The sequence below is a fragment of the Ochotona curzoniae genome, unplaced genomic scaffold (genome assembly GCF_017591425.1).
Source record: "Ochotona curzoniae isolate NIBS_2020 unplaced genomic scaffold, NIBS_Ocur_1.0 contig_1014, whole genome shotgun sequence".
NCBI classification, from domain to species: Eukaryota; Metazoa; Chordata; class Mammalia; order Lagomorpha; family Ochotonidae; genus Ochotona; species Ochotona curzoniae.
This window is the reverse complement of record NW_024464920.1, coordinates 50,703,700-50,728,437: the sequence shown is the minus strand read 5'-3', so window position 1 is coordinate 50,728,437 and position 24,738 is coordinate 50,703,700. Positions and strand designations below refer to the sequence as shown.

Genomic DNA, 24,738 nt, shown 5'->3' with positions numbered 1-24,738 from the left:
TCAGGGCCCAGTCGGTGCTGCCTGGGTCCCTTGTCCCAGCTCAGAATGACCCCTGAGGAGTTGCCGTGGAGCATGCTGGGTGATGGAGGGGCGAGTCCCCTGTCCATCCCACCCCCTGGGGGAGGACTGTGGTTGCACATTTGGGCCCAGGTACCTCCACGCTGAGCCCCTCTCGGTCTACAGCGCCAAGGTTGCTTCTGCCCTCGTCACTGCCAGGGCTGCGCACTGTCAGGAGCTGGAGGCCTAGGCTGGTGGGGTCCCCTTGCCCCGGTCACTCTGGAGCCCTCACTGCAGCAAGCCCCAGGGAGCTGACTGAGCCCCAGGCAGCGCATCGGCTGCTGCGGGTGCAGGGATGAGGTCATCCCTGCGACAGGAAGGCCTAGCGTCCAGCAGCCTCCCCGAGGCCAGGTCTCTCCCAAGGACGCCTGGCATCTGTGTGACTAGCCACCCCCTCTTCTGGGTGTCCAGCTTGGTGCCCCTAGTCCCTGAATGCCTGAGTGGGGGCCTGAGTTTGAATCCCACAGCGGAGTGGGGTTAGGACCTGATTCTCCTGAACTGTGGGCTGTCTCTCCCACTCACACACGCACCCACTCAGGGGAGCATTTGGGATCTTTATGTCCTCCGGTATGTGAGCAAGAACGTAGTCCCCTGGTTCCCACAGGAAGAAGTGCAGATAAAGGAGGGAGTGAGAGGATTCGGGCGGGAGAATGGGCCTTTCGGGGGGGAAGTTTACTGCGGAAGCTGTGGGCTTGAGCAAGGAGATGATGACCCGGGTTGAAGGGCTGGCTTGGTCCCCTGGTGTCTGAGCAGCCTGGGAAGTGCCCTGGATTCCCCGTCTCTGTGGAGTGTCCCTGGCCCTGACAAGCACTGCAGTCAGCCAGGGCACCGAGAACCTGCAGTGAGCAGAGTGCCCAGACAAGGGCTCCCGGCTGTGTCGACCTGCCCAGCATGTGCTTGGCTCAGAGCCTGGAGCCCGCCCCGGTGAGCTGTGAGCAGGGCTGTAAAGGAAGGAAGGGGGATTGGGGGGACTCCTGTGGCCTGAGGTCCTCCAGCTGATTCTTGGTGTCTACTGATGCAGTGAGCTGGTACAGAGAGAGGTGTTGGCCGGTGGCCCCGGCTCAGGCAGCTGGACGGTTGGGGGCGTGTGACAGCTGGCGTGGCGGCTCCAGGTTCCTGCCTGGGCCGGGCAGCCCCTTGCAGGGGTGACTCAGGAGGCATGACAGCTTGCCTGTGGGAGCCCACGTTCTGTGTGAGGAGGTGGCGTCTGGGGCTGTAGATCTGGCAGGGCAGTCATTGCCATGATCCTGTTGGGAGGCCGTGGCCTGGAAGGGGCAGGTCCTGGGTTTTTGCTCTTCTTGCCATGATTCAGGGAGTGTTCTTTGTGGGAACAGTGGCCTGGGGGCTGCTCTGGTAGAAACCGTGCGAGGCACCTAGAGGTCATGGTCAGGGTTTCTCTCCCCAAACCCCGGGCCCTCTGAGCACGCTGCCCAGCTCCCCTCACAGACTTCACTGTGCACTGGGGCTGTTAGGGAGGTCACAGGATGACCTGAGAGATTTCACAGTGTGTGACTCAGAAGCGATCCTGTGGGTGCTCCTTGGAGGAGGAAGGCAGGGCCTGGGGACCCTGCGGGCGGCAGTTACGGATGAGCGTCAAGAGCGTGGCTGCAGCAGATGTGGTCTCTGGGCCAGCCGTGGCACACAGACTGGTAAGAGATCAGGGAAGTATTGTGGGCGCTCACTGGCTGGGTGCACGCTGCAGGGCCCCAGTTGGGGCAGGGGAGCCCTGGCTTGGCCAGGGCGGGAAGGTGCCCTGCTGGTGGCAGTGTCCAGGGCTGCACGGCCGACGTGGGGGGCTGTCCCGAGAGCCTGGCCACCCTGGGCTCCCCTCAGGCCAGAGCGGAGGGTGCGATGGCTCACGTGGGACCCGGCTGACTGGTTCTTCCAAACGCACACACCAGGGCAGCCCTGCCTCGGCCCTGTCCTCGCCTGGCCTCCCCGTGACCTCTTTGTGTTTTGTGCCGGAGAGGCACGAGTGAAGAAAGGCCCTTTGAGGGCCAAAGAGGCCCATTCATCCTGTCCCGGCGGCCTGAGAGTCCAGAGGCCAAAGGCCACCTTGGACTCTTCCCCAGGGGCCGTCTGAGCCCTTCACCCTGGGAGGTGGCTGCTCAGCGGAGTCCCTGCCTTGTGACCCGTGGCCCAGACAGCCCAGGGACGGGCTGTGCTGGGCACCTGGCATGAATGGGTGGACGTAGAGGGAGGCACCATCTCGGCCCCTTCCCGCCAGCCCCTGCCCCGGGGGAAGTCTGTGGGTCCTCTTCCCTCCCCAGTCCTCACTGTGGACACCTCCCCGTCCCCTGGCCTCCTTAACTCGGTGTCCACTCATCCAGTGTCCAGTGGCCCTGCCTGCTGACTTACTAACACATCCTGCTCCTCTCCCCCCACAGCTCTACCCTCCAGGCCCAGGACACTGAACTCCAAGCCTGCTGGGTGCTCCTGGCTGGCTCTGCAGGCCAAGGCCGCCGGGGTCCCGGGTTCGAGTTCCAGTCCCACCAGCTGTGTGACCCGGGCAGCCGCTTGGCTGAAGGGCCCTCATTCCTAGACCAGCACCTGCCCCATGAGCCTGTTGGCAGAGAGTGGGAGTGGGAGCAGGTGGCAGCCGACAGGAAGCCCTCGGCTGGCACACTGCTGCTCGTGAGATGGGGAAGCTGTCATGCCACCTCCGAGAGCATCTGGCTGTGCGTCCTTTGGTTCTTCCTTCCTGGTCAGTTTCAAACATTTCCCCCTCTTAAGAGTTTACGTGAGCTCTGTACAAACTGCACAGCTGCCTTCCCCTCCCCCGGGCCAGGCACTTGGTCAAGTAAGTGCATTGTTAGGACAAGCGCTCTGGCGAAGTTTGGAATAGAGGAATGTAGTCTGCGGACAGAATTGAGTGCATGGAAGGCCGTGAGCCCAGCAGTGGCCCAGCTCCACTGGCGGTGTGACCCGGAAGAGCAGGGGCAGCTGAGAAGTGGAGGATGGGGCTGCGCATGGAGTGGGCTGTGCTGAGGGTGAAGGCATCCCAGGGCCCAAGAGGGACGGTGCAGTCCACTAAGGCTCCCCCACCAAGGCCCCACTGCCAGACACCACGCACACAGCCACGGAGGGGGCTCCATCTCCAGCCTGTGAACCATGGCGGGGGCAGTTTAGGGGCAGGACTTATGGCCCCAGGAGGCAGTGCCACTGTGGTCACCTGGCGAGCCTGGGACCAGGTGCCGGGCTCTGGGGTTTGGCAGGTCACAGGCCAGCGCTGCTGGGGCTGGGGGTACACTAGCAGCCCCTCTGCCTTCCCACCACCTTCCCAGTGTTCCCACCTCACCAGCCTCCCAGCCCATCGTCCAGGCGTGCCACATGTGTGACACATGGTCATTTCCCTTCAGGGATGCAGACCTCCGATGCCGGGTGGCCCGTGCCCCACTTCCTTTGCTCTCGCCAGGACGGATTCAGCGGCCTGCCTCTCTTGTGACAGCTCTATAGTTAGTGTTCAGGAAATGGTGTCTTTAAAAATTTTTTTTTTTAAATCTTGTTTTAATGTTTACATGGCTGAGAAGGATCCATATGCGGGTGAGTCTGGTTAGGTGGGGAGGGTCAGGTGAAGAGGAAGTGGGTGAACAAGTGCTTCAGTTCTTTTTTCTGCTGTGTCAGCAGGGGAGGAGGAACAGGTGAAGGAGGAGGCTGCTGCTGCTTGCTGCCTCAGCACGAGGATGGGGGATGGTCGCTTGATGACGCCTGAGAAACCCCGATATGGGAAGAGTGGTCTGGGGATGTTACTGGAGTGGTTTTGATAGTTCTGCCACATCGTCAGCTTGGTAGCTCCAGGGTTGAGTAAATCTTTCCCAGGTCTGCCTTACTGCGTCCACAGGCCCGGGAGCATGCTACAAAGCTTGGCCAGGAGCGTGGTCCAACCCATTCTGCTTTCTGTCCTCTGATGAGGCACTTGGCGTCCTCTGCTGACCTAGATGAGCTGGCTGTCATGTCTCCCATGTCATTAGGGCATAGCGTTCACTGCACAGGCATCGGCAGCCGAGCAGGCCCAGTCTCAACACGTGCTCCCCAAGGTCGGACCACATATACTAAGATTTTCTAGTGGTCTAGTTGGGGAATCCCCCAAGAAACCTCACCTGGGGTAACCTCGGACTTGACTCCTGTGTGCGGCAGCCAGTGCAGGGTCAGGCTCTGCCTCACCCCTCATCCACATCACATAATGACCATGCCCGTGGATACAGCCGCCTGGTCAGCTTCCCGACCCCCAGCCCCATTGCTCACACGAGCTGATAGGAGCTGCGGCCCAGCCTACCACAGGCCTGGTTTTCACACACAGGAGCCGATGCTGCAGCCTAGTCAGGGTGACCCCCAATAACCTCCACCAGGCCCACCCCCAGCCCCTGTTTTTACATATGCTGGCATGTGCTTGGCATGGTCTGCCCTTAGGCTTGACCTTTGCATGTGCCGGTAGACGCTGCAGCCTGGCCAAGCCCAGCCTTCTTCCAGCCCCGGTTCCTGTGAGTGTCAGCTAGGTTCCTGTGTCAGGGGAGTTCTGTGGTCCAGCCTGGCTCAGCCTCTCACCACGCCCAGCTCTCATGCAAACCAGTGGGTGCTGCAGTCCCCCAAAGGTGAGCCCACCAGTCCCCTGCAGAACCTGCCCCCAGATCTGCTTCTCATGTTCTGCTGGGTGCTGTGGCCCGGCCTTGTGTGGCCCACTCCCTGCCTTGATCCACACGGGTAGGTACTGCAGTCTAGCCCAGCCAGGCATGGCCCCAGCCCCAGCTTCTGCTTGTACCAGCAGGTGGCGGATGATACTACTTAGCCCTGCCCGGGTCTCCCGTGTGGGTGGACACCTTGGCCTGACCCAGACATGCCCTCCTTTCTCCTGTCTAAAGGACTCATCAGCTCCGTTGCCCAGCTGCAAGTGCAATGGCCTGGTCCATGGAGCTCCCCAGAAGTCTCTCCTCGCCTGTCAAACATGGCGTCAGCGGCAGCCGCTCCAGCGTGTCCCCAGTCCCCCTTCCCTGGACAGTCTGCAGCTCCACCACCTGGAGGGGCCAGGGTGGCACGGCCCAGCCTGGCGTTTCCCATCTTCCCCTCATATCTGAAAAAACAAAAAACAGGATGGGCAACTATGCTGGCACACTGCTCTAGCTAACACAGATTTAGCATGAACCAGGCCCAGAATACCTGCCAGCTGTTGGCTGGTTTTCTCCAGCAGTGGAACCCTGGCCTAGGTATAAGGCAACCTAGGCTACAGTTGGGGTAAATATTTTATTTGCACTTTTATTTCAAAGTCCTGGAGAAAGCCTTGCTTATTGTCCAAAGCCAGTGAAGGTCCCCGTGTGGGTGATGGGGTCCAGACCCCGAGCTGTGGTCTCCGAGGGTGTGGCTGGGAAGCAGTAGAGCCAGGGACCCCAGCCTGGGATGCAGGCGGCCAGGCAGCATCTCCACACCCACACCAGAGGCCTGCTTCAGTGTGCTTTCTCACCTGGTTAGTTAAAGCCTGTCATTGAGGTCATTCCAGGATGTTGTAAGAAGAGCTACAGTAACATTCACATGTGTGGCACTAAGGAGGGCGGCATTGCTGAGGGGGAGTAACGGCAGCCAGCATGCGCGACGAGCTTCCTTGTCCGGCGCATGTTGGGGACTCTCCATTTACGTCCATGCTCAGTGCCGTCCGCTCTCTGCAGAGCCTCTGCGGTTGCAGGGCTGTCAGGTGCTTCTGTGTCTGCGGGCTCTGACGGGATGGACAGGGCTGCACGGTCTCCCTGACCGAGGCCGTGGTGTGTGGAGCGTTCTGAATGCTCCTTTCTTAGCTTTGCAAACCATTCATGTCTGCTGGGGAGTTGTTATCATTCCCCATTTTTTACTTTTTGCATATTTTTTTTTTTAGATTTCTTTATTTTTATTGAAAAGGCATATTTATAGAGAGAAAGATTTTCCGTCCACTGGTTCATTCCCTAATGGCTGCAAAGGCCAGAGCTGAACCGATCTGAAGCCAGGAGCCAGGAGCTTCTTCTGAGTCTCCCATAAGGGTACAGGTTCCCAAAGCTTAGGGCCGTCCTCGACTGTTTTCCCAGGCCACACATAGGAAGCTAGATGGGAAGTGGAACAGCCAGGACACAAACTGGTGTCCGTATGGAATGCAGGTTTGTAGGGGAAGGATTAGCCAATGGAATTGTCGCTCTGGACTGCTTTTTGCATTATTAAGGTGTGCATTTGTATAGGGAATGTCTGTAATTTTCTGTAATTCCCAGGTAGGTTTTACTTTATCATTTGTTCCTTTGATGGCTCCCATGTTCTATTTTGAAAAGCTGTGTCGTGTGTCCACGCCGGCTGCTGGTTAGTAGAGTTGCTGTCGGCTCCGTGTCCCGGCGGTCTTGGCACTGACACTGCTTAGATGGATTCGTTTGTGTTTCCTGACCAGGTCTTTATCAGCTGCGTGTGGCTCCGTGCTTGTGACTCAGAACCCTCAGCCCTCCCAGCAGCGCTGGGTTACGGTCATATGGAACTGGTTCCTGTTTCTGGTTGTGACATGTACCTGTTTAAGGAAGTGCTAAATTATTCCTCTTTTATGAAGACTTTAAAAATGCTCACACAACCAAGAGTAGCTCTTAAATTGTGTTGTTGTCTCAGGGTCGGAGGAAGTGACCTTTGCTGAGCTGCAAATGCGTATGAACATGACAGATTTTGTAATATCGGACTGCTGTGTTCCTGAGCACACCCTCCTGCAGGTGTTTTCAACAGACAGCTGAGTTCTTTTTCATCCTGTGTTTGAGAGGTGTTAGTTAGCCTGTGCTGTCCTTTGTGTGAGTGTGCGTGTGGTGTACCATCAGCGTTCTCTCTCACCGATCAGAATCCACAGGTTTCATAAACCCCAAAAATGCAAGAACAGCTCTGGACCTGTTTTGATTTTATTTGAAAAGCAGAGCACCAAACTGAGATCTGCCTTCCTCTGGTTGACCCCCCAAATGCCCATGGCAGCTGGGGCTGGGCCGGGAAGGAGCCCGCTGGGTGGCAGGGCTCCAGCACCTGGCCCTCGCCTGCGGCATTCACAGGAAGCTGGTGTCTGGCACAGAGCCGAGGTTTGAACCCAGATGTGGGACGTGGGCATCCCAGCTGGTGACTCGACTAAATGCCCGCCTCGTCTTGAGAAAGTGAAGACAGAGTCTGTTTGCGTGCCGTCCGGCAGGACTGTCCTCCCAGGGACATCCTTGGCTGGTGACTTCTCCCCTGTGTGTTTTTGATAGTAGATCATGGACAGTCCTGCCGTTTGTGACACGTGACTGTCCTCCTCGCCGGCTGTGAAGTCTCGTAGTGGGTTTGCCGTGGCTCTCCTGGCCTGAGCAGTGTATCGGTATAGGTTTCAAGGAGCACTGCCTCTGATCCCCGTCATTGTTATTTCCAAGGTCTTGATGGTAGGAAATCAGGTTATTCATAGCAGCGGCTGTCATTCCTGAAGTGTCTGGCAAGTGCCAGTTGCTCTCCTGGGCATCTTGTGTCCTCCCTTTGGTCTCCATAGTAACCATGGGAGGCGACTGTTCTGATCATGTTGATGAGGAAACTCAGGCTGGGAGATCAGGAATTTCCCCGAAGGGGCAGCGGGTCAGCAACTGGGTCAAGCTGGCTCTTAATTTGCAGCCCTGCTGGCAGCCGTGTTCCTGGTAGAAAGTTGCCTCCCAGGCCTGGTGTGGTATCCGAGTGGCTAAAGTTCTCGCCTTGCAAGTGCCGGCATCCCATATGGGCACCAGTTCATGTTCTAGAGGCCCCACTTTGCATCCAGATCCTTGCTTGAGGCCTGGGAAAGCAGTAGAGGACAGCCCAAAGCCTTGGAACCCTGCATCCGTGTGGGAGACCTGGAAGAAGCTCCTGGCTTCGCATTGGCTCAGCTCTAGCCGTTGCAGCCACTTGGGGAGTAAATCAGTGGACCGATCTCCCTCTCTGTCTGTCCTCCTCTCTATAATATCTGACTTTCCAATCAAAATAAATAGTCCTTGAAAAAAAAAAAAAAGGAAAAACAGCGGTCCCCCTCTCCTTGACACACAGGGATCTGAGTGTGCGGGCTCGGCATCCGCCTGTAGGTCCTTCCCGAGCGTGAGCCCACACCGCACGTGTCTGCGTCTGGTGCCTGTTTGCAAGAATCCCTTTGTTATCTCAAGGTCAGCACGTGCAGCACTCGTGTGGCTAACGGAGGCCCAGCAAAGTGACCGCTGCCCAACTCGGTCCCGTCCTGCCCTTCTGCCTCTGGGAAACGCTCCACGGGTCACATCTTCTTGTTGGTTATTGACGAAGCCCTGACCCAGGAGGCGGTCGGCAGGCCCGAGAGGATGTCAGAGAACAAGGCAGTGAGGAATTGGCTAGTGGGTGCCACCTGGCAGCCCCGTGCTCTCCTCTGGGGGTGCTGGGTCAGCAGGGCCAGTTCCCACTGGGAACATCCCTACCCCAGGGGCCATGGCGGGTCTGGAGGAAGGATTAACTGCTGCTCTCGCCCCGGTTGAAGCACAGAACTGTCCATGGTGCTGCCCGCGTGAGTGCCCGCTGCCTGCTTGTTTTTTTATGTATTTGAAAGTCAGCATTACAGATAGGGCCTGGCACAGGAGCCTAGTGGCTAAAGTTCTCACCTTGTATGTGATGGATCCCGTGTGGGCGCCGGTTTGTGTTCTAGCTGTTCCACTTCCCTTACAGCTTCCTGTTTGTGGCCTGGGAAAGCAGTCAGTGACAGCCCAAAACCTTCCTTGTGGGAACCTGTGTGGGAGACCTGAGGAGGCTGCTGGCCCTCCTGTAACCTCCCTCCAGGGCTTTGGATCGGCTCAGCTCCAGCCATTGCAGCCACTTGGGGAGTAAATCAGTAAATCTCTGTCTCTGCTCCTCTCTGTATTATCTGACTTCCCAATAAAAATAAAGCAAAGGTTTTGTTTTTTTTTAAAGTAGCATTATACTGAAGGGGGAAAAAGACACAAAGAGAGGTCTTCCATTGTCTGTTTCACTCCCTAAGTGGCATTAAGGGCCAGGGCTGAGCCAGGTTGAAGCCAGGGGCCAGGAGTCCAGGGACGTGGGCCATCCTCTGCTGCTTCTCTGGGACCCTTGTGAGGGAGCCGGATCCGAAGTGGGACAGCCGGGCCCTGAGCCGCTGCCCACGTGGGATGTGGGTGTCTCAACAATGGCTCCACCTGCGACATCCCACTGCAGACCCCCCTGGACTCTGGGAGTGGGGGAGGCAGGGACCTGCCGCCCAGGACCGAGCCCTTGATCCTTGGGAGGCTCGCTGCTGGAGTGGCAGCTGCTGGGGCCTGCAGAGCAGCCTGGGGGGAGGTTACACGAGGGCTCCCTCGGCTTGGTGCTGTGGGGTAGCACAAGGGAGGGGCCCCTGCGCCCTTGTGGGAGAACCAGATGAAGCTCCTTGCGGCTTCCGTCTGGCCCGTCCCTGGCTAGAACTGCCTTTAGGGGAGTGAACCAGCGGTCTGTAACTCTCAAATAAATAAATCTCAAAGAAAAACAAAGGGGCGGGTCCCCAGAGCACCTCAGCTCAGCAGGGGCTGTCACGGCCCTTCTCCAGGCCTCATTGTTGATTGTGAGGGTGGCGGTTTTGGCCCATCTGGCAGGTGTGGTCACTAAGGCCCAACAGGCTGAACGGCCTGCTCATCTGCATGAGGAGGAACACCTCATGTGTCTCACCTGGGCCCCCTCCAGTGCTGGCCCCTCCGCGTGTCCTCACCGGGGGTGTGTCTGCACCCTCACCCCTGGGGACAGGTCCCCTCCAGTGCTGGCCCTCCGCGTGTCCTCACCGGGGGTGTGTCTGCACCCTCACCCCCGGGGACAGGTCCCCTCCAGTGCTGGCCCTCCGCATGTCCTCACCGGGGGTGTGTCTACACCCCCAGGGACAGGTCCCCTCCAGTGCTGGCCCCTCCACGTGTCCACATGTGGAATGTCCCCCCCTTCCCTCAGAAGACCGTGTGTTTCTTCTGCCCCTGCTGTCCCTCTCTTTAATATTTTACGGCATACACCAGTTCGGCTGCTCATGCCCTCTTGCTGTATTTATCTGTGGTATTCCTGTGTGATCTGACTGGCCAAGGTCAGTGAGTCAGCATCTTGGGCTCTGTTTGTTTTGTTTTTATTTGAAAGAGTTACAAAGAAAAGCAGAGACAGATGAATCTTCCATTGGCTGGTTCACTCCCCGAGTGGCCGCATCAGCCAGAGCTGAGCTGATCCGAAGGCAGGAGCTTCTTCTGGGTTTCTCATGTGGGTGCAGGGGCCCAGCACGTGGGCCATCCTCTGCTGTTTTCTCAGGTGCTTTAGTAGGGAGCTGGTTTGGAAGTGGAACAGCCAGGACAGGAGGCAGCAGGTGGAGGGCTAACGTGTCGTATCGCCATGCCGGCCCCCTTTCTTACAATGACATCTTCTGTTGTTTGGTTAATAATGCAGGAGACGTTTCTTTGCATAGGGCTTTCATCTTTGTATTTTATATTCCTCCACCTTAAGGCGAACAAGTGAGGGAGTGCCCGTTCCTTGTCACCAAGGCTGGCGGGGCCTGTGCCCTTCCTTGGGTGACAGTCCCGATCCGGCGTACCCTCGCCGGCGTGGTGGCTGTAACCCGGATCGCCACCCTTGCTCTGTAAATCCGTGAGCATGGGAACAGGTGAAGCATTTGCACGGTCCTGGGATCCACCTGCCACGGTGGGCCCAGAGGAGGGCAGCAGTCAGCCTGCTCTGACTGGGTGGGGATGGGACTCAGAGAGTGAGTTGGGACACTCATGACACGTCTGAGATCTGGGCTGGAATAAATAATGACACGACCCTGTCCAGGGGAGGCCGGGGACTTAGCCGGTGCCAGGGCCGGCAGCGCCCCTGGTGTCTGGCGTTTCTTGATCGCAGGATGGTAACTAAGGTAACAGTTGTTGCTTTGTGGCGAGCGTCAGCCAGTAGGCGAATGTGGGGCGCGTGAGGTCTTCAGGAAGGGCAGTCTAAGTGTAATGGCTTCTGCTCTTGTGTTTCTGCCCGCCCAGGCGAAGCTGCAGGTGCCAGGCAGTCTGGTTCTCGTGCCATGACCCCTAAGACCATGTTCTGTGACCCGTGCCCACGTGCTGAGGTTTTCCACAAAGACAAAAAGCTTTGAGTTGCTGGCATGCCCTGCCCCCGGCCTGGGTCTCGCCTGGCCTCACCGTGGCCTGCATGTCTATGCCTTATTGTCTTGGCTGGAGTTTCCCAGCCACTTCACTCAAGTGTAATCATTAATTTTGGGTAACTTCTTTTTTTCCTTTTTTTTTTTAAAGATTTATTTATTTTTATTGAAAGGTAAATTTACAGAGAGAAGGAGAAACAAAGAGAAAGATTTTCCATGCACTGGTTCACTCCCCAGCTAGCACAAAGGCTACTGCTGAGCTGACTGAAGCCAGGAGCTTCTTCTGGGCCCCCAATCTGGTGCAGTGTCCCAAGGCTTTGGGCCGTCCTTCACTGCTTTTCCAGGCCACAAGCAGGGAGCTGGATGGGAAGTGGAGCAGCCAGGACATGAACTGACGCCCATATGGGATCCTGGCGCATTCAAGGCAAGGATTTAGCCAGTAGGGTGTGGCACCAGACCCTTTGGGTCACTTTTTGGACAGCTGTCCCCCCTGCAGTAGGGGGTCTGAAGACTCCAACACTTCGGTTCGTGAAAGATACGTGTTGCAGAAAAACTAGGCGTGGACATCACAGGTCCCTGGCATTAACAGGAACTTACCTTTGAGTTACAGTTTCCATGCGCTGTCAGATTCCTGTTAGTCCTGACCTGGCGCCAGGTGTGAGCAGCTCCTTTCACTGCCAGCGATGGTCTAGGGATGGGTGACCCATGTACCACATGCCCATGTTCCTGGTGTCGGCTTAGAGTCACTACGAGGCAGGCTTCTGTGGACACCCGTGTCCGCTCTGGGCACTGCCTTCCTGGTGTGGGGGTCGTGAAGCTGGGGCTATACATTTGCTTGGCCTGCGTTTATTGAGTGCCCCCTGTGTGCCAGGCATGGCAGCAGGCACTAGGACCTAACGGTGATGAAGCCAGCAAGTGGCTCCCTGGACACACCAGTGGTGACCTGGCAGGGGAGGCCCAGGACACAGGATGGTGTAGGTGGGAGCACGCCCACTGGTCACCCCGGCAGGTGGCCAGGTGCTGCACTGTCACGGTGGGGGGTGAGTCCCAGCCCCTCCGCTCGGCCGAGCAGCAGCCAGCCTGAGCCACCCTGTAAGAGCATTTTGGTCTAAAAGACCTAATGTGGCTCAGCGAGACCCATGTGAAGCAGGGGCTGGAGGCATTGAGTGTGCCCAGGACCAGCCATGGTGCCTTTGCCTGGTTCCCAAGAGCCTACCCTCTCACCCCCCACCCCAGTGCACAGGGAGGGTCGGAGTTCCACTCTCCCTGGTGCCCGGGAGTCAGGATGACCAGGGGCTCCTGTAGGGGCTCCAGGCCGTAGGCCCCTGATGCTCCTGGCCCGCCGCTCCTGCTTGGTTCACTGCTGGATGGGGGAGTGAGTGGGAGAGGAGGGAGGGAGGGAGGGGTGGGTTTAGGAGAAGAAGGGCCACGGGGAGAGTGGCCCCAGTGGCTCCTGTCTGTTGGTCCTGAGCCCTCATTGGTGGGGTTAGCGGAATTTCTGTATTGACTCAGCCCTTGGCCAGCCCCCAGGGAGTGGGCTCTGTGCCTAGAGGGAAGCCCTGCAGCAGCCGCTGGCTTTGGACTTGGTCAGCGAAGGGCAGGCGGAGCTGGGCTGCCCACTCTGTGCTCCGGAGGCTTCAGTTCATCTACCTGCGAGGGGAACAGAGGGAGGGGATGACGCCTGCGCCCTGGCTGTGCCCAGCCGAGCCTGTGTAGGGAAGAGTATTCATTGGAGAGAAGCCGCATCTGCAGCGAGGGGAGGAGTCCCGCGCGGCTCGGCTGCGGGCGCATCTCCCGCCATTGTCGCCTGCTCAGAGGGGCAGCGGGTCCTTTAAGTGGGGTTCTGCTTGGGGCGGAGGGAGGATGCCCGGCCCCGGGCCAGTGACGTTTCTCCTGCGGCTCTGGCTTCTGCCGCAGCTGCTGATTCATGCTTGGGCTGCGCCCTGCCGCTGGTGGAGGAGTCCCCTGGATGAAGGGCTCCCGTGGACGGGGTGAGGGCGGCCCCGCGCCTTCTCACCGCCCGGGCCTGCCTTGCAGGCTGCCTGAAGGATGACCGCATCGTGTTCTGGACGTGGATGTTCTCCACCTACTTCATGGAGAAATGGGCCCCGCGACAGGACGACCTGCTCTTCTACGTGCGCCGGAGACTGGCATACACAGGCAGCGAGAGCGGCGGGGAGGGCAGGAAGGTGAGCGATGCGCCAAGCTGTGGGGTCACTGCCCCGAGATGGGGGCGCCTGTGCATCTCCGTCCCCAGTGAGCCCGGGGCCGTGGCTGGTCAGCTGGGATGTCTGCCAGGCAGTCCTGTGAACCTCCCTGCCGGGCGAGGGTGAGGGCCTCCTGCAGGGGTGCAGCGGCGACGCCCCTGCCTGGCAGCCTTGAGCCACTGGCCACAAGTGGGGGAAGCAGCAGTGGAGGGGGCTGCTCCTGCGAGGGAAGGGCATGCAGAAGTGGGCGTGGCCAGCACCCCAGGGGCTCCCTGCATCTGGAAAAGGAGGGTATGCGGGCCTAGTGGCGGTAGGTCAGGTCGGTGGGCACCGCAGCCACTCGGGCCGGGCAGGGAGGGGTGGAAGGGCAAAGGGAAGCACAGCGGATGGTCTGCAGAGCCAGCGTTGGGTGGGACGCTAGCACCCGGTGGAGCCCCACCCCTGGCCAGCTAGGCCAGCTAGGCCAGCGTGATCCCTGGGGTTTGTATGTGACACTGTCCAAGTCGGCATCTCTGGGGTCAGCTTCCCCTGCTGCAGATGCACACCCTGCCCCACACCGACACTTGGTCGGGCTCAGGTGCCCCTAGCGGGAAGGTGACTGCTGCCCCGTGGTGTTGTCCACGCCTCAGCACAGGCCTGCAGCGGAGGGCGAGCAGCGGGCAGCACAGCCCTTGCCCCCCGCCCCCCAGCCCTCAGCCTCTGCTGGAGTGCTGGTCCCAGGGCCCCATGAGGCAGGATGACACACATGCGTAAACACCTCAGTCCAGGTGGGTCAGGGCTCTGGCCAGGAGGGCGAGAGCAGTGGGCACACCGGGCCCACAGTGTGGGTGACAGGGTTGCTGAAGGTGCCTGCCACCCTCTGGGAGGAACAAAGCATCCCAGAGTGGAAGGGGTGGGATGTGAGGGGGAGGGAAGGAGGGAGGTAGAGAAGGAGGAGGGGTCCCATTCCGGAATCTTCCATGGAGCTTCCTGTGAGCTCTGCCCAGATGCTGTCTTCCTCTGCCCCAGGAACACCAGAGCCTGTTCTCGATGAGCCCCAGTCTGTTGGGCAGACAGCACAGCCAATGGGGCTCAGGCCTGAGGACCCTGTGAGGGCAGCTGTGGTCTGAGGACCCTGCCAGCACACGGGACACAGCCTGTGACAGTGCCGGCAGGACGCCCTGCGGGGAGGGGCCCAGGTGGTGTCCTGCAGGGCGGATAGGGCCCCTGGTCTCTTAGGTGCTTTTTCCAGCTTCCTTGGCGCAGGGTGGAGGGCGGTCTGCAGGGGGATGTGGGATAGGAGAGGCCCAGGGCCAGCGGGGCAAGGATGGTGGCGCACCTGTACACTGTGGAGCTGCTATGGCCAGTGCCCCTCCCCGCTCCCCCATGGTGCTTGATCCCATGGCAACCAGTGGTAGCAAACGAGGTGAGTGGGCAGGACAGAAGGGGATTCCATCTTCGCTTTGCAGCAAGGGGACTGGTGTGGCAGGGGCCTGCCCAGGACCAGCGGGCCATGCTATGGCGGCTGTCTCTGACATGGATGTCTGCGGCAGGCCCGGGGCACAGCGTATCCTCACCCGCTTGAGAATGCTGAGGCTCCAAGAGACGGGCAGGAGCCATTAGGACACCCAGTGCCCCAGCCCTGCGCCCATCTTTTCTGGTTTGGTTTGTTTATTTGTTTTCTGTAGAATTCTGGCCTCTCCCCTTTTCTTAGTTGTAAGATTTGTTTTATTTGAAAGGCAGAGTTAGAAAAAGAGATTGTAACCTCTATCTGCTGGTTTGCTTCCCGGATGGTCACAGTGGCTGCGGCCAGGCCAGGCTACAGCCAGGAGCCCGAAGCTTCTTCCAGGTCAAGCACCTGGGCCCCCCTCTGCTGCTTTCTCAGGCTGTTAGCAGGGGCCTGTGTGGGAAGCAGAGTGTAAGGGCTGCTGGTGTTACGGGTGGACTGGTGACTTCTGTGTGCCACAGCAAATGCCCCGGGGACAGTGCCATAGAGCAAGTGACACCTCTACCTGCGATGCTGGCATCCCATGGGGGCGCCAGTTTCAGTCCCGGCTGCCCCACTTCCTGTCTAGCTCCATGCTGATGGCCTGGGAAAGCAGCCGAGAATGGCCTGGCTGCTTGGGTCCCCGACATGTACATGGGAGACCCAGAAGGAGCTGCTGGCTCCTGGCTTGGGGCTGGCGTGATCCTGCAGACGGTTGAGCGGCCCCCCATGTGCTTCCAGTTCCTGTGTCAGCCAAGGTCGGCCGAGCGCCTCCCCGAGTAGAACGCACGGGTACTGGCTGCTGCTTTGGGGCTGTGCTCTCTAGGACGAGGCCAAGGGGGGTGATGTCGGAGGGAAGCAGGGCAAAGCAACCAGGGCCGCAGAGTGAGCCCAGAGGACGCAGCGCTGCTGTGGGGACTCTATGGGACACCTGGGGAGTGGAAGTGGATGCCCCACCCGAGGCTGCCTCTCCCCCAGGCTCCCCGCTCTGCCTCTGGCGTGGGCACCTGCAGGAGGTGTCTGTGTGGCCGCCACCCCTGGACTCCCAGCCGGGACGGTGTCTGACAGTTCCCGGGAGAAGGGAGGCGGCTGCTCTGGCTTCTCTTGGCTATTTGATCATCAGCAAACCTGTCCTGGGGCAGGCGCTTGGTGCCACAGCTGGGGCACTGCCGGATGGCCCGCACCCCAGGCCCGAGGGCTCGGGGTCAAGTCCTGGCTGCACTCCCCATTCCAGCTCTCTGCTGTCGTAGCAGGTCTCAGGTCTCTGCCACTCATGAGACCAGATGGGGTGCCAGGCTCCTGGCTGTAGCCTGGTCCAGCCCTGATTGTTGCTGGCATTCGGGGAAGGGAAGCAGCAGATAGAAGGGCTTTTCTGCCTTCCGGAAGTCACAGATGCATAGATAAATTGCCCCGGGTCTGTTGAAGCGGGGTGGGGAGCGCCAGCCTGGCCCTGTCAGGACTGGCCGAGCTGACAAGGTTGTAAAACCAGCACATGTCAGCAGGTGTCCCCAGTGAGTCACTAATACCTCACTCGTGGGAACAAGGAAACAGAGGCTCCCAGAGGAGAGGGGGTTCTGAGTTGCAAAGCTGGAGATGGGGGGGACAGGGCTGTGCGGCCTGTCTGTCCTTGCACACGCTCACTCCTGCCCGTGCCCACAGCCAGCAGAGGCTGAGCCCGAGGTGGAGGTGGAGGTGTACCGGCGGGACTCGAAGAAGCTGCCAGGCCTGGGGGACCCCGACATTGACTGGGAGGAGAGCGTTTGCCTCAATCTCATCCTGCAGAAGGTACGTGAGGGACACGGCTGCAGGTGGGCGGGGCAGCTGCACCCTCCCGCCCGGCCCCACCACGCACCTGTGCTCCCGACAGCTGGACTACATGGTGACCTGTGCCGTGTGCACGCGTGCCGATGGCGGGGACATTCATATCCACAAGAAGAAGTCGCAGGTGAGCCCTGTGTGCACGCCCAGGTCCCTGCCGCTGCCTGCCTGGCCCAGGTCCAGGTCCCCGGCTGCTGCCAGGCCCAGCTCATACCCGGAGCTGTCTTCTCACGGCCAGGCCCCCGGCTGCTGCCCAGGTCCCCGGCTGCTGCCAGGCCCAGCTCATGCCCGGAGCTGTCTTCTCACGGCCAGGCCCCCGGCTGCTGCCTGCCTAGCTCGTGCCAGGGTTCCCGACCACTGCCCGTCCAGCTCATCCCCAGAGCTGTGTCTGCCCCGGTGCACTGACACCAGCGTTCCATGCAGCACCTGGTACCCTGGCAGCGCCAGCTCCCGGCACGCGCAGCCTGAGTCCTCCCTCTGTACTCTCCCGTAGCAAGTGTTTGCGTCCCCCAGCAAGCACCCAATGGACAGCAAGGGGGAGGAGTCCAAGATGAGCTACCCCAACATCTTCTTCATGATTGACAGCTTCGAGGAGGTGAGCCTGCCCCCGTGAGCTCCTCCCTGCACATGTCCCCCTTAAACTGGAGCAGAGAGCACCCAAAGCTACAAGCGAGATAGGCCCCCACATGTGCAAAACAAGAGAGATGTCAAGGTTGGGAGCCTCACTGGGGGAACAGGGCCCAGGGCAGAGCTGGGGGACGGTCAGCGGGTGGTCCCTTCCCTGCAGGGCTGTTGCTGGGAGCCTCCCCTATGGGGGCCTCCTCTGACTTTGAAGCTCCTCTCTGTGTGCCAGCCCTGCCGCTCGGCTCACGCCTACAAGGTCAGCCAGACCTGCCGGTCTCAGGTGCTGACCAGGGTACTTGAGGCCGAGCAGCTGGCCCCTCACCCCGTGTCCTTGTCCTCAAGATGAGGCCTCCGGCCAGGCTTCCCCACTGCTCCTCGGGGCTGCACTGACGCCCCTGCTGCTGCTCTGTACCCCGCCCCCAGGTGTTCGGTGACATGACTGTGGGGGAAGGAGAGATGGTATGCGTGGAGCTGGTGGCCAGTGACAAAAGCAACACCTTCCAGGGGGTCATCTTCCAGGGCTCCATCCGCTACGAGGCGCTCAAGAAAGTGTATGACAACCGGGTGAGCCGGAGCGCACAGGAGCCAGCCCCCCGCCCCCCGGCCCCCATCCCCCGGCCCCCGGCCCCCGTCCCCCGTCCCCCCGTCCCCCCGGCCCCCGTCCCCCCGGCCCCCATCCCCCCGTCCCCCCGTCCCCCCATCCCCCCGTCCCCCCGGCCCCCGTCCCCCCGGCAGGTGGCCCGCGCTGCCCGCTCCACCCCTTTCCATTGCCTGAGTGAGTTGTGGGGAGGCCTGGCCACTGAGCTGCCCCTGCTGGCACTGACTCCGGTCGTGGCCCACCTGCCGACAGGTGAGCGTGGCTGCCCGCATGGCCCAGAAGATGTCGTTTGGCTTCTACAAGTACAACAACATGGAGTTTGTGCGCATGAAGGGGCCCCAGGGGAAGGGCCACGCTGAGATGGCCGTCAGCCGCGTGTCCACGGGTGACACATCCCCCTGTGGGACCGAGGAGGACTCCAGCCCAGCCTCACCCATGCAGGAGCGGGTAAGGGTGGCAGTGTTGGGGTGGGGCCTCTGTCCCTTGGACCCCCTTCCCATTCCCCGAGGGAAGGAGTCCCCCCCCACACACACTGGGGTCCAGCGAGGGGAATTGCCATGCTCAGGGTCCACCCAGCAGCCTGGCTGGCCAGGGCTGTACACAACCCTTAGTGCCTCACCGAGCTCGCTCATCTGGCCAGGTCACAGCCATGGGGCAGTGAGCAGAAGGTGGCTGCTCTGCTCGGACCCATGACTCCCACCAAGGTGCCTGGCACGGGGGGCACTGTGTCCTCCACTCCGTGGCGGGAGCCTGGCCACTGACACCCTGGAGCCACACATGCAGGCTTCCTGTCCTCTCCCGCCCTGTGTCTCTGTGGCTCTCCGTGTCACCCCGTGTCTCTGTGGCTCTCCGTGTCACCCCGTGTCTCTGTGGCTCTCCGTGTCACCCCGTGTCTCTGTGGCTCTCCGTGTCACCCCGTGTCTCTGTGGCTCTCCGTGTCACCCCGTGTCTCTGTGGCTCTCCGTGTCACCCCGTGTCTCTGGCTCTCCGTGTCACCCCGTGTCTCTGTGGCTCTCCGTGTCACCCCGTGTCTCTGTGGCTCTCCGTGTCACTCCGTGTCTCTGTGGTATCTACGGGAGTGTGGCGTGCGGGTGTGGGTGAAGATGGCTGGGAAGTCCTTGCAGGGCCCCTGCCTTTGCCATAGGGACAGTGTTGGGTTCTGGGTTTTCTCCCCGGGACCCATGGCTACATGGTCATCATGCATGGCCCTAAGGCTAGCCTGTGTTCCCTGAGCGGCCAAAATGTGATTTTCCCACGTGGGTGCTGGGGCCGGACATGTGTTCTGTCCAGGGGTGTCCTTTGTCTGGGACTGAGGGGAAGGCTGGCTGGCAGTGTTTACTGTCCCGTGCTGGCCTCTCCCTGGAGCCCGGGCCGGGGGAAGGGGCAGAGGTGTGTTCTGTCCCGTGCTGGCCTCTCCCTGAGCCCGGGCCCGGTGCAGGACACTGGCAGACTCTGTGTATCGTGGTGCCTGGTGTTTGTTTTTATTTTTTCCCCGTCTGGAACCGAGCAGCCGCCAGGACTGTGTGGATGTTGGAGCCATGAGGAGGCGGCGGCTGACGGCTCCTGGAGGCTGGGCTGGCTCATCTGGCTCATCTGGCTCCTTGGATTCTTGTTTGCGTGGGGAGGAGGGAGGAGATGGGCCAAGTTCCCTCTGCCTGGAACGCCCTTCCCCCCCTTCTTCACCTGGCGAACTCCTACTCGTCCTTCAAGACCCAGCTCCAGCGGCACCTCCTCCAGGAAGCCTCCCCGGCTGTCACTCCCTCTGTACCTGCACGTTCCCGCCCCCGGCCCCCCACCATCTGTCTGAGCCTGTCTCCCCAGCAGACTGTGAGCTCCTTGAGGGCAGGGATGCGAACCCTGTGCTTGCCTGTCTTGGACCATGTCCACCTGGCCCCTGGTGGGTGTGAGGACAGTCTGAACAGCATCCAGTGTGTCCCGAAGGGAGGGGAGGAGGCGCTTGGGGCCTCAGCGCGTGGGACAGGGACCAGGGAATAAGTCACTGCTGTCCCAGCATTGCCACTGTCCCGCTGGGTGGTGGCCAGAGGAAGTCGAGACTGGTGTCCTGCCTCCCTCCCTCACTGGCCCGGCCAGGAGGACCCAGGGGACGGTGTGGTGGCATACCCCTGCGCAGCACCCTGCCCAGCACCCTGCGCAGCACCCTGCCCAGCGTTGGGACTCAGAAAATGGATCCCTCTGTCATGTTCGGGGACAGCTGCTTGCCCCTTGGACAGTGTGTGGCACAGCTGCCACCGAGAGGCTCGGGCCGGCCCGTGTGTCCCCTCTCCTGGGGCTCTGCGTTTGAGGGGCGGGACCACCCCTTCCTGCCTGGTCATGTCAGTCCGTTGTCCGCAGGTCACTTCCTTCAGCACGCCACCCACCCCAGAGCGCAGCACGCGGCCCACCTTCTTCTCCCCGTCCCTCAAGCGGAAGGTGCCACGGCCTGGCATAGCTGAGATGAAGAAGTCCCACTCGGCCAATGACAGCGAGGAGTTCTTCCGCGAGGAAGATGGCGGAGGTACCCTGGTTCTCTGGGAGCCACACCAGGCTCACGTGTGTCCCTGCCTCTGGGCCCCTGTCCCACTGACAGTGTGTGGGTGTGCTCCCCTCCCATTCTGGGCTGCCTCCTTCCACCTGCTGTCCAGCGGCAGCATGACCAGGACTGACATGGCCTGCCCACTCCCCACAGTCCTGCACCTACCTGTCCCTTGCTTGGGCCGGCTTCAGTGCTAGGAGTCAGGCAGCCGCCATCAGCCGACACAGGGCCTTGAGGAATGGGATGGACAGCGCTGGCCATCGCGACAGGGCTAAGGTGTTGGCAAGGACCGAGAGTGTCCCTGCCCATGTTGCCTACGTGAGCCAGAGAGTGCTGGCACGGGCCTGCTGTGCTCACAGGAGGAAGGGAAGGGAGCCACGCCTGCTGCCTGCCCAGGCGGAGCCTTGGGGCATGTCAGCTGGCCTGGTCCTGCCCCCAGCCTGCGGCCAGGAGAGTCCAGCAGGCATACCCTTGCCCAGCACCCTGCCCAGCGTTGGGACCCAGCAGGGCCTTGGCATCCCTAGGCACCACCTCCACCTGCCTCCCCGTAGGGACTTGTGGCCCCAGAGTTTGCAGCCAGCAGTGCCTGATGTGAGGGGCAAATGGGGGCATACAGCAATGGGTGAGCCGGGTTCCCCAGGGAGCCCCTGAGCATAAGCCAGAGCAGAGGGAGAAGTAGCTGGGAGGCGTTTCTGGAGGCGGAGGCCTGGGCTGGGCCTAGGGTGTGGGGGAACTCCAGGGACTGGGCCATGGCCAGGGCGGCATCAGCCTGCTGCCCCCCAGTTTGTGACCACGCCAACCCGGTCCTCTCCGCTCCAGCCGAGCTGCACAATGCCACCAACCTGCGCTCCAGGTCCCTGTCCGGCACGGGCCGCTCCCTGGTCGGGTCCTGGCTGAAGCTGAACCGTGCCGACGGAAACTTCCTTCTCTACGCACACCTGACCTACGTCACTTTGCCGCTGCATCGGATTCTGACAGGTGACTTGGGAGACTGTCCTTGTGGCCATGTGGGGGGATTTGCTGTGTCCCGTTAAGCCACTGCAGGTCCCACCTGTCAGCTGGGTGCCCTGTTGAGGAGAGTGGTCCTGGGCGGGATGCGGGGTCATGCTGTGCCTGCTCCGTGGGCTCCGTGGGCACCGTGCGGGCTGCCCGGTGCGCCTCCCTGCTGACTAGAGGCTCCCCTCTCACCCACCCCGCCTCCTCCCGTGGGGCCCAGACATCCTGGAAGTCCGGCAGAAGCCCATCCTGATGACCTAGCCGTGCCCGAGCCCTGCCCAGCCCTGGGAGCGCCGCCAAGTGCCTACCGCCACCGCCACCGGGCTCTTCTGTGACAAGGCAGCGCTCGAGCCGCGGCCACCACCAGCCCAAACGGAAGTGCCTCGTCTTCCTCCCCGCTGGCTGCGCCCGCCCACCCACCTGTCAGCCTGACCTGCGGCTCCGGCTGGGAAGTGCAGGAGACTGCGGAGAGCGCAGGGTTGCCGCAGCGGACACGCGTGGGCCAGTCAGCAGAGGAGGGCGGGCCTGCCACCCTTGGCCATCGCCACAGCTCGCCCCCTGCTCATCATGTGGCCAGAACCAGGGCTGAGACGGGAGCCAGGGTGCTGCCTGAGCCCCAGGCTGGGAATCCTTCACCCCACGGTCGGCTCCGCGGAAAGGTCCAGCAGACAGGTCCCATCCTCCCACACCGGCCTTTTGCTTCCAGCCAAAGAACACCACCGCCCTGCAGCCCTCCAGCCTGTGGCCTCCAGGCGGTGGGGAAGAGCAGGGCCTCGCGGGGCGGAGGAGGGCAGGGCGCGTGTGGTTTCATCTCTTTTGGGGTCTTCATGCACTCTCACCACTGGACAGAGTGTGCTGGTCCCATCTCTCAGACCAGCTCACTGAGGCCAAGAGGAACTGGCTCAGTCGGGGGCCTGTATCCTGTCAGAGCCTGGGCAGAGCCCCCGGGGTGTCGGGCGACGGGCTCTGGGCAGGAAAGGCAGGCGAGGCGTGCACTCTGCCGTCCATTTTTATTCCACGGGCTCTGGGGACAGGGAACTACTTTGAGGCTTTCTCCAGATTTTGTATGTTATTAAAAGCGAGCTGTTGCATTTCATTGTGCCTCAGTCTGCCCACTTGACAGCAGCTACCTCACTACAGTCTCCAGGGTTCCGGTGCCGTGGTCAGTGGGGGTCCCCCAGCATGGCCAGGGGGCTGCTCCCCTCCCCTGCCCACTATGGCCTGGCCTGAGGACTGGGTGGGGTGGACTGGGACTGGCTGACTTGGCCAGCCATGCCAGCCGCAGGGGGCCAGAGCGCAGGGAGCTGTGAGCCGACCCCACGTCCTGAGACACTGTTCCCTGCTGGCGGGGAGGGCACTGTTCCTTCAGGAATGTGTCCTCTGCAGACACTGGGGTAACTCCAGGGCTGGCCACGGTGCAGGAAGCACAGCGCTGTGCCCTTGCAGCTGAGATGGGGCTCCGGGTAGGGCCAAGCCCACAAACGGAGTCCCGGGTCCCCACCACATCTCCTGACTGGTTAGTGTCACAGGAGCAGTCATTGCTGCCATGTGAAGTTAACAGAAGCCTCTGCAGAGTTCCCTGGTGACTGGCCTGGGACATTGGCAGGGCTCTGGGGTGCTCATGCCGCGTAACGCTCAGCAGCTCTGGCTCCAAGAAGCACCCTGTGTGTTTACAGTCTGGCCAAAGTTGTTTCAGAAGCCACGTGGGTCTTCATGCTAAGGCTGGGTCCCCCACCCTGTCCTCCCAACTGGATCAGGGTTCTGAGAGGACAACTCGGCACAGGCACCCTTGAGCTTGGCCACAAGGAGCCTTTGGGAAAGCTCAACAGCCCTGCTAGGGACAGCCAGAGTGCCTGCCGCTCAGCCAGTGAACCAGCAGGGTGGCACTGCCCCTGGTGCTCGGAGCCCCTGGAGCCATCAGCGCCCTGTCACCAATCACCTTCTGGGACGGGGTAGAGCCTCTCCCTGGGGTGTGCAGACCGCATGCTCGGGCTGGTAGCATCCAAGGACACTGGGGCATCGGTAGGGTCAGGATCCCACCCTGCAGGGCAGCTTCCCCAGCTGTGCGCCACCCCCACCCGGGAACTCAGCCTTTTACTCCACGCGCTGTGGGTGGCTCAGTCATCTTTTGGGATTCCCAAAGGAATCCGCTCCTGGAAAGCAGTTGGGTCTGCACTCTGTTCTTCCCACGGGGAGGTCTGTCTCTGGGCACGGGCCAGGCCCAGCGGTCAGCAGGGGGCGCCAGCAGCGCCAGCAGGGACGGGGGAGATGCAGGTGCAGGAGAGAATGGCGCACTTGCCATCCAGACCATTCCCTCCTGCCGAGACACTGGGAAGCCGCCCGTGGCGTGGGCCACAGGCCGTGGTGACCCGGTCACTGCCGAAAGCTGAGCAAGAGGCCCTCGCGAGTGTCCACGCATCACCCAGGTGGCTGCTAAGGATTCAGGTACTTGAAAGGGGACAGTACCAGGCCTCACGTGCCTCCGAAGGTGACCATCCTGTAGTGTGTGTTCTAAGAACGATGGGGCCGCACTGAGTTCACGAACAGTGGAATGAGGAGTTCATTTTAGAAGACCTTCAAGTGCAGGCTCTGAAAAAACTGTTGAATTAAGTTGCTTTTTGTAGTAAAATGAACTCCTTCCCGCTTCCGTTCTCAGCTCATTTGACGGCCCCTCGAGGCCGAGGTGCAATCTGACTTGCTCTTAGCCAAAAGGCCAGGCAGTGATGCTCACCTGTTTCCACCTCAGTCCAGCAAGAACATCCAACGGCAGCCCAAGTCTGCAGGAGTCCTTTCCCACCAGGAGACCCCCATATGTGCCAACAGCTTAAAAACCTTGGGGACTGGGGGCCCAGTGCCATGGCCTAGTGGCTCAAGTGCTCACCTCGCACACGGCAGAATCCCGTAAGGGTGCCAGTTCTAATCCCGGCAGGCCCGCTTCCCATCCAGCTCCCTGCTTGTGGCCTGGGAAAGCAGTCAGGGATGGCCCAAAGCCTTGGGACCCTGCACCCACATGGGAGACCTGGAAGAGGATCCTGGCTTTGGGTCGGAGCAGCTCCGACCCTTGCAGTCACTTTGGGAGTGAGTCAATGGACAAAAAATTTTCCTGCCTCTCCTCCTCTCTGTATATCTGCCTTTCTGATAAAAATAAATCTTAAAAACAAAAAAGCCCTGGGGAACTGGAAGAGCGCCCCCAGGCATGACTGCACCACCTCCCAGAACCACCGAACCAATGGGCTTGTGGCGTCTCCTCCTGAGGACCCGACCCTGAAGGGAAGCAGCCTCCCTGCCCAGCAGTGCAGGCAGGTGCAGCCCCCGCCTCCCATCGCCGACCTCCGCTGGGGGTCCCGGCCACTG

General features: G+C 60.9%; 1 protein-coding gene across 2 annotated transcripts in view; it reads left to right on the top strand.

The window, feature by feature from the left end:
- The window catches only part of KIAA0930 (KIAA0930 ortholog), a 28,827-nt gene extending 6,347 nt beyond the window's left edge, over nt 1–22,480 (top strand). Inside the window, exons 2-11 of one of the 2 annotated variants that reach the window (XM_040987378.1) lie at nt 13,181–13,332; nt 13,442–13,444; nt 16,484–16,600; nt 16,683–16,760; nt 17,127–17,228; nt 17,681–17,821; nt 18,108–18,302; nt 20,208–20,370; nt 21,208–21,366; nt 21,605–22,480. In XM_040987378.1, coding sequence (XP_040843312.1) covers nt 13,181–13,332; nt 13,442–13,444; nt 16,484–16,600; nt 16,683–16,760; nt 17,127–17,228; nt 17,681–17,821; nt 18,108–18,302; nt 20,208–20,370; nt 21,208–21,366; nt 21,605–21,645 — 1,151 coding nt within the window. In that variant the 3' untranslated portion in view covers nt 21,646–22,480. Of the gene's footprint in view, nt 1–13,180; nt 13,333–13,441; nt 13,445–16,474; nt 16,601–16,682; nt 16,761–17,126; nt 17,229–17,680; nt 17,822–18,107; nt 18,303–20,207; nt 20,371–21,207; nt 21,367–21,604 lie in introns of both variants that reach the window. The other variant, XM_040987369.1, reaches the window with a different exon arrangement.
- The last annotated feature ends 2,258 nt before the right edge of the window (nt 22,481–24,738 follow it).